This window comes from Amaranthus tricolor, chromosome 1 (genome assembly GCF_026212465.1).
Source record: "Amaranthus tricolor cultivar Red isolate AtriRed21 chromosome 1, ASM2621246v1, whole genome shotgun sequence".
Taxonomy (NCBI): domain Eukaryota; kingdom Viridiplantae; phylum Streptophyta; class Magnoliopsida; order Caryophyllales; family Amaranthaceae; genus Amaranthus; species Amaranthus tricolor.
Window position 1 is genome coordinate 34,173,958 of NC_080047.1, and position 16,511 is coordinate 34,190,468.

Genomic DNA, 16,511 nt, shown 5'->3' on the forward strand with positions numbered 1-16,511 from the left:
TTGGAAAGCAACGGATTGCGTACAAGTCGTATTAAAACAGAATTTTTGAAATGCAACTTTAGTGGGTTAGAGCAGGAAAGTGACCAAGAGGTGACCATTGGACAAGATGAGTACTTTGTATGACCAAGTTTAAATATTTAGGATCTATTACATAAACCAATAGAGAGATTAGCGAAGATGTAACCCATTGGATTCAAGCTTGTTGGCTTAAGTGGAGAGTAGCATCTAGGGTGTTGTGTGATAGAAAGTTTCCTACTAGACTAAAAGGTATATTTTACCGAGTTGTGATCAGGCCAAGTTTGCTATATGAGACAGAATGTTGGCCTCTAAAGAAATCCTTAGAACAAAATATGGATGTAGCAGAGATGCGTATATTAAGGTGGATGTGTGCGCTTATGAGGATGGATATTATTAGGAACTAGGAAGTGAGAGAGTGATTAGGGTTTTTACCATTATCTGCAAAGTTGCGTGAAAATAGGTTGAGGTGGTTTAGACATGTGAAGAGAAAGACGACTAATGCACCTGTGAGAATGGTGGAAAGGCTCACAGTAGAGGGTAAGAGAAGTCGGGGTAGACCTAAGAGAACATGGGCGGGGCAATTAAAAATCAACTTGAGTGAGTTGCACCTCTCTGAGCACCTGACGAGCGATAGAAGTAGTTGGAGGCATTGTATTCGCTTGTCAAACTTTTGATAGTCCCCTTTCATTAACCTCTTTGGACTTATGTAGTTTCGTCTATTAACTTCCTTTCTTTCTTTGTTCTTACGACCCTATGCTGGCCCAGCTTGTTTTGTATTTGCCATTTTGCCTTTTTGTCTTGATCCTTTCATCTCACATTGCACGACTTTTTTATCTGGGGGTCTTATTTGACTGCACGCATTTCTCCTTCCCTCTCTCTTGTGTGGGCATGGATATGATTTGCCCGCTATCTTTCACCCCAGACCCTAACTTTATGCGGAATGCTAGATTGATGACCATGACCATTTTAGTAACTATGTACACATGTTAAAAGAACATTCATTTTCTACACTCCACCAAATACATATGGGACAAATTTAATACAATAAAAACGATAATACTTTTCAGTTGTTGGTTGTCCTGGGATTTAATTCTACAACCTTAAAATTGTGACATGTACATTATTATTGTTTAGATCTTCCAAGGATTCTCCAAACGAAAACTGATTTCAGCAATAATAATGGAGTAACTTGCAGTAGCAATGTTTTGAGTTAGTAACAAAATTTTTATCTTCCATTTAATTTGCAGCAAATTTTAGGGTGTCTTACTTACCTTGTTTTTTTTTTCTCTTTTAGTTTTGATTTTAATAAATTTTTGTAATTTTATCTATACATTTATTAATTATTTTAATTTCATCAATTTATTTTATGATCCTATTAGACATATACCTTTATGGTCCTGAAATATTTGCTATATTACAGTTAATGATACTATTTATCATTCAGCTTATTTTATATAGTGCAAAAATAATTAAGTACAATTTTATTTGAATCGTCTTATTAAAAATTATAAAAGTTAATATTAATAATCTTTATATTAAAAAGAATCAAATAAAATTTTAGATAACTATATTTTACATATAAATTAAAAATAAAATAGAAATTACAAGTAATAAGTAAATAATAATATAAAATAAATAAAATAATAGAGAGAGTAGTAGTGTCGGTCCTAATGGTAATACTAAGACGAGTAAGTGCTTCAAAATGATGCATGGAATTGGTGAATAAGCAATAATAAAGAGATAGGAAAAGGACCTGACGCGTTCCAAACAATGGAAGTTGAATTCCGGCCATTACTCATTAAGAAAGTCTAATGGAATGAAAATCACCGGGAAATGGAGGATCTCTGACAGTGACATACAACGTTCATACTCCTTCGTCCCCAAAAAAAGAAGACCCACTTGCACTACGGATTTGACAGCTTGAATGATCCAGCGTCGGCAACGTCCACTTGCTTTTCTAATTCTTTATTCCCTTTTCTTTTACTTTGCTTCTACGCTTCCTTCTTTTAACCTTTTGTTATTTCTCTTTTATTTTATTCTTTCACCCCTTTGATTTTAATACACTATCAATTACACTCCCTTATATTCATTGTCATAATTGTACTGTACATAATTAAAAATTATAAAAAATTTATATTAATTACCTTTGCGTTGAAAAGAAGGGAATATATAACATAACTAAAGGAAGATATAAAGTATGTTAATACACTAGTCATTTTTACTAAGGTTTCTTTACTTAATTTTCTTTGTGAATGGTATAGAATGATGCGTATTCACTAGATAAGAATTTTTAAATTTAATAGTCTATTCAATTAAATATTCTCATTTTATTTTTCATATTTATTAATATACAAATTTAATTATAAATATCTGTTATTTTACATAGTCAAGAACTATAAAAAGATGATATTAATTAAATTTACGTTAATACAAATGAGTCAAGATCACACTTTATTATGTTTTAACGTATATTATATGAAAGATAAAAACTAGACTAATCGTAATCTACGAATAACATTATAAAATAAATGAGATTAATATGCTAAATCAGAAAGATAATTTTAAGTGTAATTTCATAATAGATACAAATTAAATTTTAATTTGAAAAATAGTTGCAATAAAGATACAAAATTATTTAGATACAATACAAACGCATGCTCTTATAAGAAACTTGTAAACAAACATAATAACAATTGTTAAGGTTGAGGTGAAAGTCAATGAACTTAACTTAAAAGGTCAATGGCAAACATACATGCTTCTATATCACTGCAAACATAAATGAAAATTAGAGTACAACCATAATTTGTTAGAGCGTACTTTATTTACTCTTAATTTCTATTAATAATACTCTCTTTATTACCTCTTTTAATATGTCAAATTTTCTATTTATAACATATACTCCCTCCTATTCAATTTACATGTCCTATTTTCTTTTATGGTCAAGTTATCTTAATTGTCCAATTTCTATTTTTGGTATGGATTTTTGATTTTTATGCCCTTAGTAGCTTTATCCTATTTTCAATTATACCTTCCATTGTCCATACTAATTTTCCTCCCTTACATTAAAAACCCATAATACCACTCTCTTTCCTACCCTTAGGGCCCCATTTTTAACTCTCCTTAAAATCCGTAAAAAGTCAAATGAAACTCCTAAGGTCAATAGGAGGGAGTATAATTTAATCGTTTGCTGCACTTTAGTTTAAATAACATAAACTTACATCTTTCATCTAAACTCACCAACAACCAATTTCTTTTTTCATCTTTTGTATATATTTTTTATCTATTTATTTTTATTTTATTTTAATACTTTTATTATATTTATTTTCAGTAATAACTTATCAAAATTAAAATTATACTGCCAATAGTAAAGTAAAAGCCCACACCTTAACCTTTTTGATATCAAATATTGTTTGGTTGCACTTTATTTCATTTGAAATCGTGAATTCCCAAATGAATAATTGTGTTTGATTGACAAAAACCAACAATATAGAAATCTAAAATTTCGAAGTTAATTCTATAACTTGTAGGAATTTTAAGCCTTGTTTATTTTACATTATTTACTAATTTAAATGATTTTTACTAGTTTAAACTAATTTTTTTCTAATTAAAATTTAATTTTTACTAATTTAAACTGATTTTTACTGATTAAAAGTTATTGATGTAATTGATTTTTAGTTATATATTATAACTGAATTGTACTGATTAAAACTGATTATTATAATTGATTTTTTCTTATAATAACTAATTTTTATTAATTATAATTAATTTTGTTCATTGAAAATGACTTCTACTAATATAAAGATTTCCTTAAAAAGATAAATTTATATAGTTATTAAATTCCAATGCTAATCAAACAATGTTCAAATATAATTAAACCTCAAAAGTACCTAGTATTGAGTCCGTCTGAGATCTTAGATCCACAATTTTCAATATTTAATAATTAATAATATTTTTTGAAAGGAATACTTTTTCTATTTCAAGTTAGTCGCAATATTAGTAAATTTACATTATTCACTTATCATTTTTAATTTGTAATTAATTCGTAATCTATAAGTTAAAATATAATCAAACGAAATCTTATTTAATTTGTCTCCAACAAAGATTATTAATATTAATTTTATAATTTTTTTATTATACATAATTAAAGATATTAAGAATTTAATTAGTACACTGAACTACGTAAAGAAAATATATTGCAATTTGTAATATATTACTACTCTATTATTTTTGAATTAATTAATTAAGTCCCAATAAATATTCCGCTCTTCCATAGTTTTCTTTCACACTCACACTCTCTGTCACAAAAAACACTTCCTTCTTTATATATCTGTTATTATCTCTCTACTTTCTCAATTTTTCTCTGCAAGAATCTAGAGTAGGGTTCAAATCCCCAATTCAGATCCACTACAACTATCAGGTTAAAAAATATATTCTTTAAGCATTGTTTCAACGTTTTCACGATTGATTTTGTTTCTTATTCGTTGATTGTTAATTTCGTAACCTCGATTCCGAGGTTTGTAAGATCTGAATCTCATTGATTTACTAGTGTTTGTAGTTTCTTAATGTTAAATTCAGTGTTAGATCTAGAGGTTCACATTTCTTTACTATATCGATTGGTATCGCTTAATGAATGCTGTGATTGTTTTAATTGATCTAATTAAGATCTTTTTGTTGCTTTGGTATTCTGTAGTAACTTTAGAAGGGTTGATGTTCTTGATATTTTACTTTTGCTGAGAATGGCTAAGTTTTCAGGATTTTATTATCAGGTAAGGATTAAACATGGAAAAGTGATTGATTTACTATGGAGAGATCGTGTATGGAAGGTTACTATATTTGGAAATTGGAATAGTCGTACTGTTTGTGCAAACTGTGACATGTGATATAAGTCTTTATGTTGGGAAATCTTAATTGGTCATGCGAAATACGGAGGGGAAGTAGGAGTAGGACCACCTGATTTGGGGTACACTTAAGACTCGAATACTGCGAGTAGGGGAGAACTGAGTAAGTTTTCTTCTTCATTTCATGATAAGTTGTGAATGAAACTTCAACCATTACGTCCTAGCTTGAACTCACTCGGACACGGTGACAATAAGTGATGGGACGGGCACGATAGATGTCAGTTCTCAATCTTATAACTAGTTTGGTATATCATCTATTAAGTTAATACTCTTGCTACATTTATCATGACTGATAAAGGATCCTAATGCTATGATTTTTGAGGACTTGGATGCAGCTCATCTATGTTGCCTTTCAGTTTGAGTAAGATCATTATGCTCTCATATAAGCTTTTTGTGTTTACAACTCCCATGTGAATTTTGAAAAGTATGATAGGCACCGAGTAGAATTGAATTATGAGCCTCTTATTCTGTGTGGACAGATAGAAGCGTTTAAATTAGAGTGATTTAGGTGTACAGTGTACCTTGTTTTATGTCAACATTGTTCTAACTTCTAATGTAGCTTTATTGGGGTATATTATTACTTTTCATAAATGGAGTTCGTTGTGTTTATTACTTGTGTATGGACTATGGAGAGAGGAAGACGATCTGAATGCTTTAATTGGTGCATAATAACGGTTGAGATTGCAGTAGCAACATTGTCAACACTGTGTTTTATACCTTTACATTGCGGATGCATTTGTTTTTGCACCATGATGCATTGTTAAAAAGAGTGTGTTATCCAAAAAAAAGAAAAAGAGTGTGCTTCTGATGATCAAGGTCAAACAAATCTAACACTATAATATGCATGGGCAAGACAATTTCAAGTAGAAGCCAAAAGGGCAAACAAACACATAAAGCCTCAAAAGGGCAGAATTGGAACCTTTACCTTCCCACTTTGGTGCCTCAATATTATATGCATGGGCAAGACAGTCTCTACTAGGAGCAAAAGGATGGTTCCCCTGCCCCGCGCTTTGTGCATAGGCTCAAGATCCTTTGTCATCTTCAGCCTTAGGGCACGTTTTGCTTTTCTCTATGTTGATATTAATGCACTAGTTATGCATTTTTTGATGATGAGTTACATCTATAGAAATTTTGGATCATACTCCTATCACAGTTGATGATTATCCTTGGAATGATATGAGCAGCATTAAAGTGAAAATTGTGCATTGTCTACTCTACTCTCTCCTGTTCTTTCTATGTTTGGATTAGTGTGTTTGACTCTTAGTGTGAATCATTCTTGTATGTGTATCTATAATTGTAAAATGGGCCTTTTCATTGTTTCGGCGCATCTACTTCTCTTGTATGTATCTGATTATGTCTCTTTGTGTGTGTGTGTGTGTGTGTGTGCAGGGGACACAAGGGTAGAGTGCTTTGATCATGATCTCTGATTTATAAAAATAAGTTAAAATTTTAATTACTCACTTGGGAAGTTTTTGGTTATAAAATGAGAGGGAGATCAGATGAAGTACAAAAGAAGCGTTTTGTCACTGCCTTAGTGGGTGTAGCAGTGGTCCTTGGTTTTCTATATGTTTTTCAGGGATCTATTTTTGGTTCACAAAATAGTGGTGCAGCAGCTTTAGAGTATGGCAGCAAATCTTTGAGAAAATTCGGTTGGGGTGGGGATGAAGATGCAGATGATACATCCTCCAAGTTTTCCCAGGAAGATGCAGATGATGGTATTATGGCAAAAAGCTTCCCTGTACGTTTTTCTGATTCTACCAAGACATGTTTTTCTATGTTAATGGGCTATCTACATGCTAAAGTTTTGTTACTTGAATTTCTTCATTCACATTGTGTGCTTGTGTCCATTTAGATATACTTCAGTAAAAGTTAAAATTAATTTTGAATCAATAAAGGGCCTATCCTTATTTATTTACAGGATAGTTCTTAGTTAATATGCAGCTGTCATAGCTAAATATGATTAATAAAGTTTAAAGAAATCAACTCAATATCTACATCTCATATTGTCCTTTTTGTTCTTTTTGCCTTGATCTTTAAGGTATGCGACGATCGACATTCAGAATTGATTCCGTGTTTGGATAGACATCTCATATACCAGCTGAGATTGAAGTTGGATTTGTCTTTGATGGAACACTATGAAAGGCATTGCCCTCCTCAAGAAAGGCGCTACAATTGCTTGATACCACCACCACATGGTTACAAAGTGAGGATTCCATTTATATTTCTAATTTCAAATAGCATTAGTTTATTTCAATTTTTAGTTTGGAAACTTACTCATACAAATTATTATATAGGTTCCCATCAAATGGCCTAGAAGCAGAGATGAAGTTTGGAAAGCAAATATTCCTCACACACACCTCGCACATGAGAAGTCGGATCAAAACTGGATGGTTGTGAAAGGTGAAAAAATTGTATTTCCTGGTGGAGGTACTCATTTTCATCATGGAGCTGACAAATATATTGCTGCAATGGCCAATGTAAGTCTTATCATATCTGAATAGAAGAAATAAATTTCTTTTCTTTGGTCATTGTGTGCTTTTATTACAAATAGGAAGTGTTCTGCTCTCGTTTAGCGACTATGCGATGTTCCACATTCATTAGCTTGGCTTTATAAACCAGTAGCACATGCTGGATCGTGATTCATATGATTGTTGTTTAGTTTTTTGTAATTCTTTATTTATGTTAGATTAAGATATTGAAAATATGGGTTTAATAACTAAGCTCACTTTGTTTTTGACTTCATGGTTCAATTGCAATGTTGTGATTGCTGGTTTAACTGTGCGATTACTTCTTTCCTATCATCTAGAATAAACCCACTGAATTGAAAACAAGTTAGTGAAGTTATTTCTGAGACTAAATGTATCTTCCATTGGCAGATGCTTAACTTTTCAGGCAATGTCATTAACAATGGAGGCAGGCTGAGGACTGTTCTTGATGTGGGCTGTGGTGTCGCTAGTTTTGGTGGTTATCTTCTCTCATCTGATGTCATAGCTATGTCCTTGGCACCTAATGATGTTCATCAGAATCAAATCCAGTTTGCCTTGGAGAGAGGAATCCCAGCATATCTTGGTGTTCTAGGAACAAAGAGGCTTCCATATCCTAGCAGGTCTTTTGAGCTTGCTCACTGCTCTCGATGTAGAATTGATTGGCTTCAAAGGAATGGTATACTTCTTCTTGAGTTAGATAGGGTGTTAAGACCTGGTGGCTATTTTGCCTACTCTTCTCCAGAAGCATATGCACAGGATGAGGAGGATCTTAGGATATGGAAAGAGATGAGTGCTCTTGTGGAGAGGATGTGTTGGAAAATAGCAGCTAAAAGAAATCAAACAGTCATTTGGGTCAAGCCTTTGAATAATGACTGCTACATGCAAAGGCCTCCTGGTACTGAACCTCCACTTTGCAGATCAAATGATGATCCAGATGCTGTTTTGGGCGTGCCAATGAAAGCATGCATCACACCATACTCTGATCGTAAGTTTTTTTTTCTAATTGTTGATATTCTTGTTCCTCTCTTATATCTTGAACTTGTTCTTATCAAATGTTTTTTCATGTTGACTTAATGATGATCTTCCCCACAAACAAATAGTCTTTTATTGTTTAACAGTAATAAACTACTAATAAGTCTTAAATTTGACAATATGAAGTCGACAACATGAACCAAAACAAATCAATGTGAGCGTTTGTTAACTAAGGTAATACTTTATTCCACCTGGTCTAATGCTAATATACTTTGTTATTCGGACTTCGAACTCTTCATTGTCCCCCGAGTCCTCTATTTGTTTCCACATTCGGCGAATAGCTTCATGGTAGATTGTCTTGGCAAAACAAACAAATAATTTTAAAAATGGTTGTGTATCTGTCGGGTGTGTTTAGCCACCCTCTCCTGTAACTTCATGGTATGGTTCATAAGCTTAACTTCCTGGTACTTAGTACAATCATATGCATCTTTGTTTTTGTAGATAAGTATCGTGAAAATTTCTCTTTAGTAACTTGCTATGCACATCAATGCTACTACTGTCTTGGTGTAAGAGATGATTGTTGACTGTTGAAACAATTGTAACATAATTCACCAGCTGATTTGCCTTTGGAATTTGGGATTCGCTCAAAGTTGTTGAAAATAGCCCAAAACCAACGATAGTTTGCTTTTTTCGATTCGCGATTCACGGGGAGATTAACGATTCATGTGACACTTGTTGAGACTTGAGCCTCACTGTGTCTTGCACATGTGTGCTTATGAAGCTTCCAGTGTCGCATTTGGCCATTGGTCAATTGTTTCATTCAAACTGCATTTGTTGTTTCTCATCACCCATTGCCACATTCAAATATCCTTGTTCTTTGTTAACACTCTAATCTGAAAATTTTCCCTATGCTAAATCTTACTTTAGTTTCTTTAAATGAAAAGGCATGCTGTATGTAGGGTCCAAGATTAGCCTTTTTTGTCAATTTATGAGGTAATATACATAAATACATGTTACTATTGTTCTACGTCTTTTTTTTTTTTTTTTTTTTTTTTTTTTTTTTTTTCCTGATTCTACACTAACATGGAAAGAAAAATGACAGGTAATCTTCAGTTTGCTCATGCACCAACCCTTAAGCTCTTGAACCAGTGACTTGATTGATATTAAGAAAACTCTTACAAAACAACCAAAGCCAAGGAGAGCTTGTAATGACGGAAAATCTTGTGTAAATGAACATTGTAGTTCCTGCCCCCTCATATATTTAACCCGTAACTTTCTCTACTACATAAAAGTCTTTTAGCCTGCTCATACTAAAACAGTACAAGAAGACCAGCAACTTATGCTTCTGATTCTGATATTTGTTGTTTGATGCAGTAATCTGCTTGAAATTACTTTAACTTCCGTTGGATCAAGCCTTTTGAAATACCCCAGCTTTTTGTTTATTTTTGCTTGTGTATATTCGATGTATTTATTCCATCTCTTAGGCAATACCGTCTCTCCTGTTGCATACTGTCTGTTATACTCAACTGGGCGTTTTCATTTTCAGATGACCACAAGGTTGGTGGAAGTGAATTGGCTCCTTGGCCGGCTAGGTTGACTAATCCTCCACCTCGGCTGGCTGATTTTGGCTATTCAAGTGACATGTTTGAGAAAGATACTGTATGTGGAACACTTAATTCACCATAAGTCTATAGCTATGACGTAACCAGTGGGAATTTACTGAAAATATTATTCACTTTTGGAATTGCAATATTTTATGCAGGAAATGTGGGCACGGAGAGTTGATAACTACTGGAACCTATTAAGTCCAAAGATCCAGTCTGATACTTTGAGGAATGTGATGGATATGAAGGCTAATTTAGGATCATTTGCAGCTGCTTTGAAGGATAAGGATTTGTGGGTCATGAATGTTGTTCCTGAAGATGGACCAAACACACTTAAGCTGGTATATGATCGTGGGCTCATCGGAGCAGCTCACAACTGGTAAGCAGATTAGCTGAGATCCTTCTTTTTTTGCTTGAAATTTCGCAGATCTGAACTAATTGTATGATCTATTACACTTCTAGTAAGCTAGAGCCCAGAGGTGGACCAATATATGCATATGCTATTTTTTACTTAGTCTGAGGTCTTCTGTTACCATTCCTGATTTGCAAGTTTTGGTTGGAAGTGATTCTAAACAGTCCCCTTATGACTCATAACTGTACTGTTTTGTGGTTTCTGATGCCTTATTGCAATTGTTTTTTTAGCTCTCCATCAAGCGTTGCTTAAATGTAGGTCTGAAATCTGAACCTGTTGGTGGTGTTTGAGCCGCATACATATTTTTTCCTCGCCATTTGCGACCTTCCAAATTGTGTGAAAAAGTTGTCTACGAGATTGATCCCTCCTAGTTCTGGTGCATCACTTTTTATTAGTCTCACACGGCACCTCTACTAAGCAGTAACACTTAGGCCTTGTCTGATCTCCGGTATAGGGTAGTACCTTTCTATAGGGGAAAGGGGAACATAATAAACCTTTAACTGAGCTTAAAGAGCACATTCTGATTGTGATCCGTAGGTGAGAGGAAGTCTCCAACTTACTGTGAAACTTAGCTTCCATCATTTCTTTGGCTTGTTTGGCTTAAGGTGATGAATCTTGAGTCATGCCTGTTGATTGTGAAGTTGAACATTAATTCTGGTAGGAAAATTATGCTGTTTAATTATTGCATTTTCTTTGAATTAATGATAGGTGTGAGGCCTTCTCAACCTATCCTCGGACTTTTGATCTACTCCATGCCTGGAACATTATCTCTGACATCGAGAAGAAAGGCTGTAGCCCTGAGGATCTTCTACTTGAGATGGATAGAATTCTCAGGCCTACTGGCTTTATCATCATCCAAGACAAACAGTCTGCAGTGGACTTTGTAAAGAAGTATTTGTCAGCCTTGCATTGGGAGGCAGTTGCAACAGGCAGTGCAAATTTAGATTCAGGTGATGGGGAGGAAGTCGTGTTTATCGTTCAAAAGAAGCTGTGGCTCCCAACTCGGAACTCCAAGGATTCAGAATAGGTGATACTCTTGAAGGTTATGTGTCTCTGTGCTCCTTCATATTTCATCTGCCCAGAATAGAGAGGCTCACTGCTAGCAATCAGTTTTAAGTTGCATTCTGTAGCATTAACTTATGATTGTTCAATTATATCAGTTTACCACTTTTTTGGTTTCTTTTGGCATCTAGAATGTTACCCCTTTAGGTTTTAGTAGATTAGCTTATGGATAAGAGGATCATCTATAGGCTAATTCATATTGGTTTATTTCCTCGATATTATTTTGAGGTTTACTTGCAGAATATTTTGGAAATTCATTATAAATTGTAACAAGACATTATACGCTGAAGAACACGAGGGGATTTGATTATTATAAATTTGTTTAATAAGAATTCTTGATTAATATATCTTCCCTGATATTCGTTACCATTTTCTTTCTTTCATCTTTTTGTGAATCGTGATTTTCTTAGATTCTCTGTCAAGTATTTTGTTGTGCGACAGTGGAAGCAAAATCGAAAATAATAATGAAACAATAAAGAAACTCAATGCAAACAACAAGAAATAACATCAGAGCTTAACGTGGTTCACTATTAATGTATTAGCTACATCAACCGGCACCGAGTACGAACTATTTGACTATGAACTCGAAAATTTACAAAGATGAATCACAAATTCTCTCTAATGGCTTGCTTATGTCTCTTGTATTTGTGATAAAAACTCTAAATCCTAGAATGGGGTTTTTTATATTAATCCTCAACAAAAAGTTATTTGCTCAATTACAAAACATAACCGGCTAGAATCGATGAGACAAACGCAACTGCTCCTGCACGCACTTTACACCGACTCAGCTGGCACAAAACACCTCCAGCCGCCGAGTCGGCTTCAGCCTCTGGAAAAAAACATGCAGCATGTCAGAACCAATAGCCGACTGCTGTCCTTCAAGCCCATGGACGTCGACTCGACTTTTCCCTCTGAAAAATTCCTTCAATCGCAACCAATCTTGATGACTTGTCTTTCTCCATGGCCACACAAAAGCCGACTAGGCTTTTGCTCACTGGACAAAATCTCATTTTCAGCCTCCTTGATTCATCTTCCCTATTGACGAGACTTAAGTTCGAGTCAGTTTCATCAACAATCTCCACATTGACGAGAACTCGTAGTCAGCAAACGATCACATCAGCACATAGTGAACATATCTCAAGCCAAAACCCGATGTAAGACTCATGCATTAACCATACATCTCGTTAAGTCTTCAACCATGACCCATCCCCACAAGTCTCCAAGCAAGACCCATCACATACTCGTCTCCATCCAAGTATAACAACTCATAATGCTCCACCTGCATCACCAGCCCCGGGCAAGCTCCACCTTAAGGCCAACATGCCTACAACAGGAGCTTCCCAAAACCGCCCCTAAGGGCCAACTACATCACATACTAATCAATATTTAGCAAGTCTAAGCAATGTTTAAACATACTAAATGGAATAGACTTAGTAAAGAAATTAGCTGGGTTGTCAGCAGTCTCGATCATCTTTACCTTAATCCTCTTATCAGTGCGTAAGAAATGATACCTAACATCAAAGTGCTTGGTCCGATCATGGTGCCCTTGATCTCTAGCTAAGAAAATGGTATTTAGTCTATCACAATACACCGTAGCAAAATCTTGTGCGATACTCAGTTCACCTACAAGGCTTTTAAGCCAAATTGACTCCTCAGAAGCAGAAGTTAAGGCCATGTACTCAGCTTCAGTAGTAGACAACGAAACCGAAGACTGCAATGTAGACTTCCAACTAACCACAGAACCACCCAAAGTGAACACATACCCGGTCATAGACCTCCTGGTATCCACTTTAGCTGCATAATCAGAATCACTATACCCAGTTACCAAACATTTCTTACCATTTCCATACACAGGACAAATATCAGCTGTTCTTCTCAGATAGGCGAAATATCCTTTTCACCCCTTGCAAGTGTTCCCTGCCAGGTTGAGCCATAACCTACTCACAACACTAATAGCGTGTGAAATATCTGGCCTAGTACAGACCATAGCATACATCAAACAACCAACCGCGTTGGCATAAGGAACACTAGACATATAAGCTAACTTATCCTCAGTTTGATGTGATATAGACAAAGACAACTTACAGCTCACAATTGTTGGTGTACTTATAGGCTTTGATTTCCTCATTCCAAATCGAGATAAAAATCTTTTCGATGTAGCTTTTCTGAGTCAAGATCCAAACCCAAAATCTTCCTAGCTGGACCCAAGTCTTTCATGTCAAATTCCGAGCTAAGCAACTCCTTTAGTGTTGCAATATCATTCTTCTTTTTAGTGGCAACCAGCACGTCATCAACATATAGCAATAGATAAATCATGGAACCATCATCAAACATACTATGATACACACAAAAATCATAAGAGTTCATATCAAAACCATGCGTAACCATGAAAGAATCAAACCTCCTGTACACTGTCAGGGGGATTGCTCACGTCCATACAATGACTTTAGCAATCTGCATGCATAGTGCTTCTTTCTCGGAATCTCGAATCCCTTAGGCTGCTTCATTAGATCTCCTCCTCTAAATCATCATCGACGAAATCTATCTTAACACCTAGCTGTTCCAGCTAAAGATTATAGTGTGCTACATTGGACAATAACACTCGAATAGAAGTATGTCAAACCACATGAGAATATCTCCACAGAATCGACCCCTTCTACTTGACTGAACCCCTTTGAAACTAGCCTAGACTTAAAACGAACTTTCTCTGTTTCTAATGAACCTTCTTTCTTCTTGAAAATCCACTTGCCCCCTACAAGCTTCCTCCCTTCCGGTACCCTCACAAGCTCCCACACTTCGTCCTTGTAAAGAGACTGCATCTCCTCATCCATTCCAGCAAGCCATTGCGCCAACTCACTACAACTAATTGCTTGTTTATATGTGGCAAGTTCATATGACTCTAAATCATTAGCTACACTCAAGGCATAACTTGTTAACTCCTCAACATAGAAATTTCTTCTCTCCATCTCTTCAATCAACCTAATAGGCTTCTTGATAACTCGTCTAGGTCTCTCAAGAATGGTGTCGGATTGACTAAATGACCTGTGATTTGATTGCTCCATCTTCCCCCTCCCCCTAGAGTTAGGAGAAGTAGGAGTAACTTTAGGTTCAGGATTACCCAGCATTGTAACCATCGTATCATCATCAAGAAATTGTACTCGAGGTAGATCAACAATGGTTGACTGATGTACCTCAAGTATCCCATCTATCTGTAGCAAGTTCTTTCCTTCCTTCCCCAAATAAGATTGTGATACCCCAGATTTAGCTTTAAAAAGGATTGATAGACTACTCATATTAACAAGGTGCATCTTTTTTTCATGGGAGCCCATTTGCTAAGAAATCCACAATTAAGCGTGCTTGGTGGGGGAGCAATCTTAGGATGAGTGACCTCTCGGGATGTTTTCCTAGGCGCGCACGAGTGAGGCCAAAGTGCGCTGGAAAGACTTGTGTTGATCTGTGGGGCCAACCTATAGTCTCCAAGGTAGACAACATCGGTCCAAGAGGCCGGGGTATTACAAGAAGACTCTATGCTCTTCCTGGAATGCATGGTGCTCTCATCAAAGGTAACATCCATACTCAGAATGACCCGACTCTCCGAAGGTGAATAGATCCTAACCCCTTCACACCATCACCGTACCCAACATAACACTCCATCTTGACTCGTGGATCCAACTTACCATCACTAACATGAAGATATGCAACATAACCAAAAATATTCAAATTTGAGAAACTAAGCAACTTACCATTTCATATCTGAGCTTCACTCTAGTATTTCCTCCCAAGTTTTCATCACAGCTTCACTCCAGTATTTCCTCCCAAGCCCCGTATTAGAGAGCATGCATCGAACTCTCTCTAGTAGTGTCTGATTAATCAGCTCTGCAACACTGTTCTGCTGTGGTGTCATCCTTACGTATGATGCCGACCAATAACCTCATCTTCACATAACTGATTAAACTCTTCTTTGCAAAACTAGCCCATTGTCTGTTTGTGGCTTTTTGATCTTCCTACTCCGTCGATTCTCCACCAAAGCTATCAATTGCTTAAAAACTTTAAAGGCCTCATACTTTGACTTAAACAACCTAAGCTATGTGTATCAGGACTTGTCATCAATAAATGACACAAAATAGCAGAAACGTCTCATACCTTCAACTCTAAATGGGCCCCAACAATCTAAATGGATATAATCGAGCACATCATCAGTAATGTGAGCACCCCTGCTGAACTTTGACCTGTGTTTCTACCCAAACACACAATGCTCACAAAATTCAAGGTTGACAACCTTGAACCCGGATAGTAGAGGGTGTCAAATCTTATCTCCTGGTGAGACACCAATGCGCAAACCGCATAACTAAATTGTGTGACGCCCTCAAAGACATAGAGGGTGTTCCTCTTGATGCCCTTAAGTACCAACTCAAAACCTCTTTAAATGGAAAACTCCCCATTCGAAAACACACCATTGTACCCCAAATCATCCAAGGTACCCAATGAAATAAGATTTTTCCCCAAAGCAGGGACATGCCGCATCCTAGTCAAAGTCAACCTCTGCCCATCACTAGTTCTCAATCTTATGGACCTAGTCTTCCTTTGAATTGTAGCTCTCCATCGGTTTTTCCTCAACTATAGCAGCTTTGGACATGCCCTTCCTCACCGTACAGTTAGCCCTAAAGTGACCCGGTTCTACAGTAATAACAGGCCTTACCAGTAGTTTTACTAGATCCCTCATTGTCGTTGCTAGCACCCGACCCAACATTATTGCCCTTGTTAAACCCCTTCTTCTTTTTAGACTTCTCAGACTTAACAAATCTGAGCACTTGATACCAATTATTGTACGACAACAAAAGTAAAATCGAAAACAATCATGAAACAATAAAGAAGCTCAATGCAAACAACAAGAAATAACACCAGAGATTAACGTGGTTCACTATCAATGTGATAGCTACATCCACCAGCATCGTGAAAGAACTATTTCACTATGAACTAGAAGATTTACAAAGATGAATTACGAATTCTCTCCAATGGCGCACTTATGTCTCTTGTATTTGTGTGAAAAACTCTAACC

The 16,511-nt window shown here is 35.7% G+C and overlaps 1 protein-coding gene across 2 annotated transcripts; it reads left to right on the plus strand.

The window, feature by feature from the left end:
- The first annotated feature begins 4,286 nt into the window (after positions 1-4,286).
- LOC130809505 (probable methyltransferase PMT3) lies at positions 4,287-11,821 on the plus strand. 2 transcript variants are annotated; one of them, XM_057675318.1, is made up of 9 exons: positions 4,298-4,435; positions 4,785-5,277; positions 6,306-6,654; positions 6,955-7,119; positions 7,211-7,393; positions 7,793-8,387; positions 9,921-10,033; positions 10,137-10,357; positions 11,099-11,821. In XM_057675318.1, the coding sequence occupies exons 3-9, from the start codon at positions 6,400-6,402 to the stop codon at positions 11,415-11,417; spliced, it is 1,851 nt and encodes a 616-aa protein (XP_057531301.1). In that variant the 5' UTR covers positions 4,298-4,435; positions 4,785-5,277; positions 6,306-6,399; the 3' UTR covers positions 11,418-11,821. The 2 variants fall into 2 exon arrangements, with proteins under 2 accessions (XP_057531291.1, XP_057531301.1); XM_057675308.1 differs by lacking the exon at positions 4,785-5,277 and having other exon boundaries at positions 4,287-4,435.
- Positions 11,822-16,511: the final 4,690 nt, after the last annotated feature.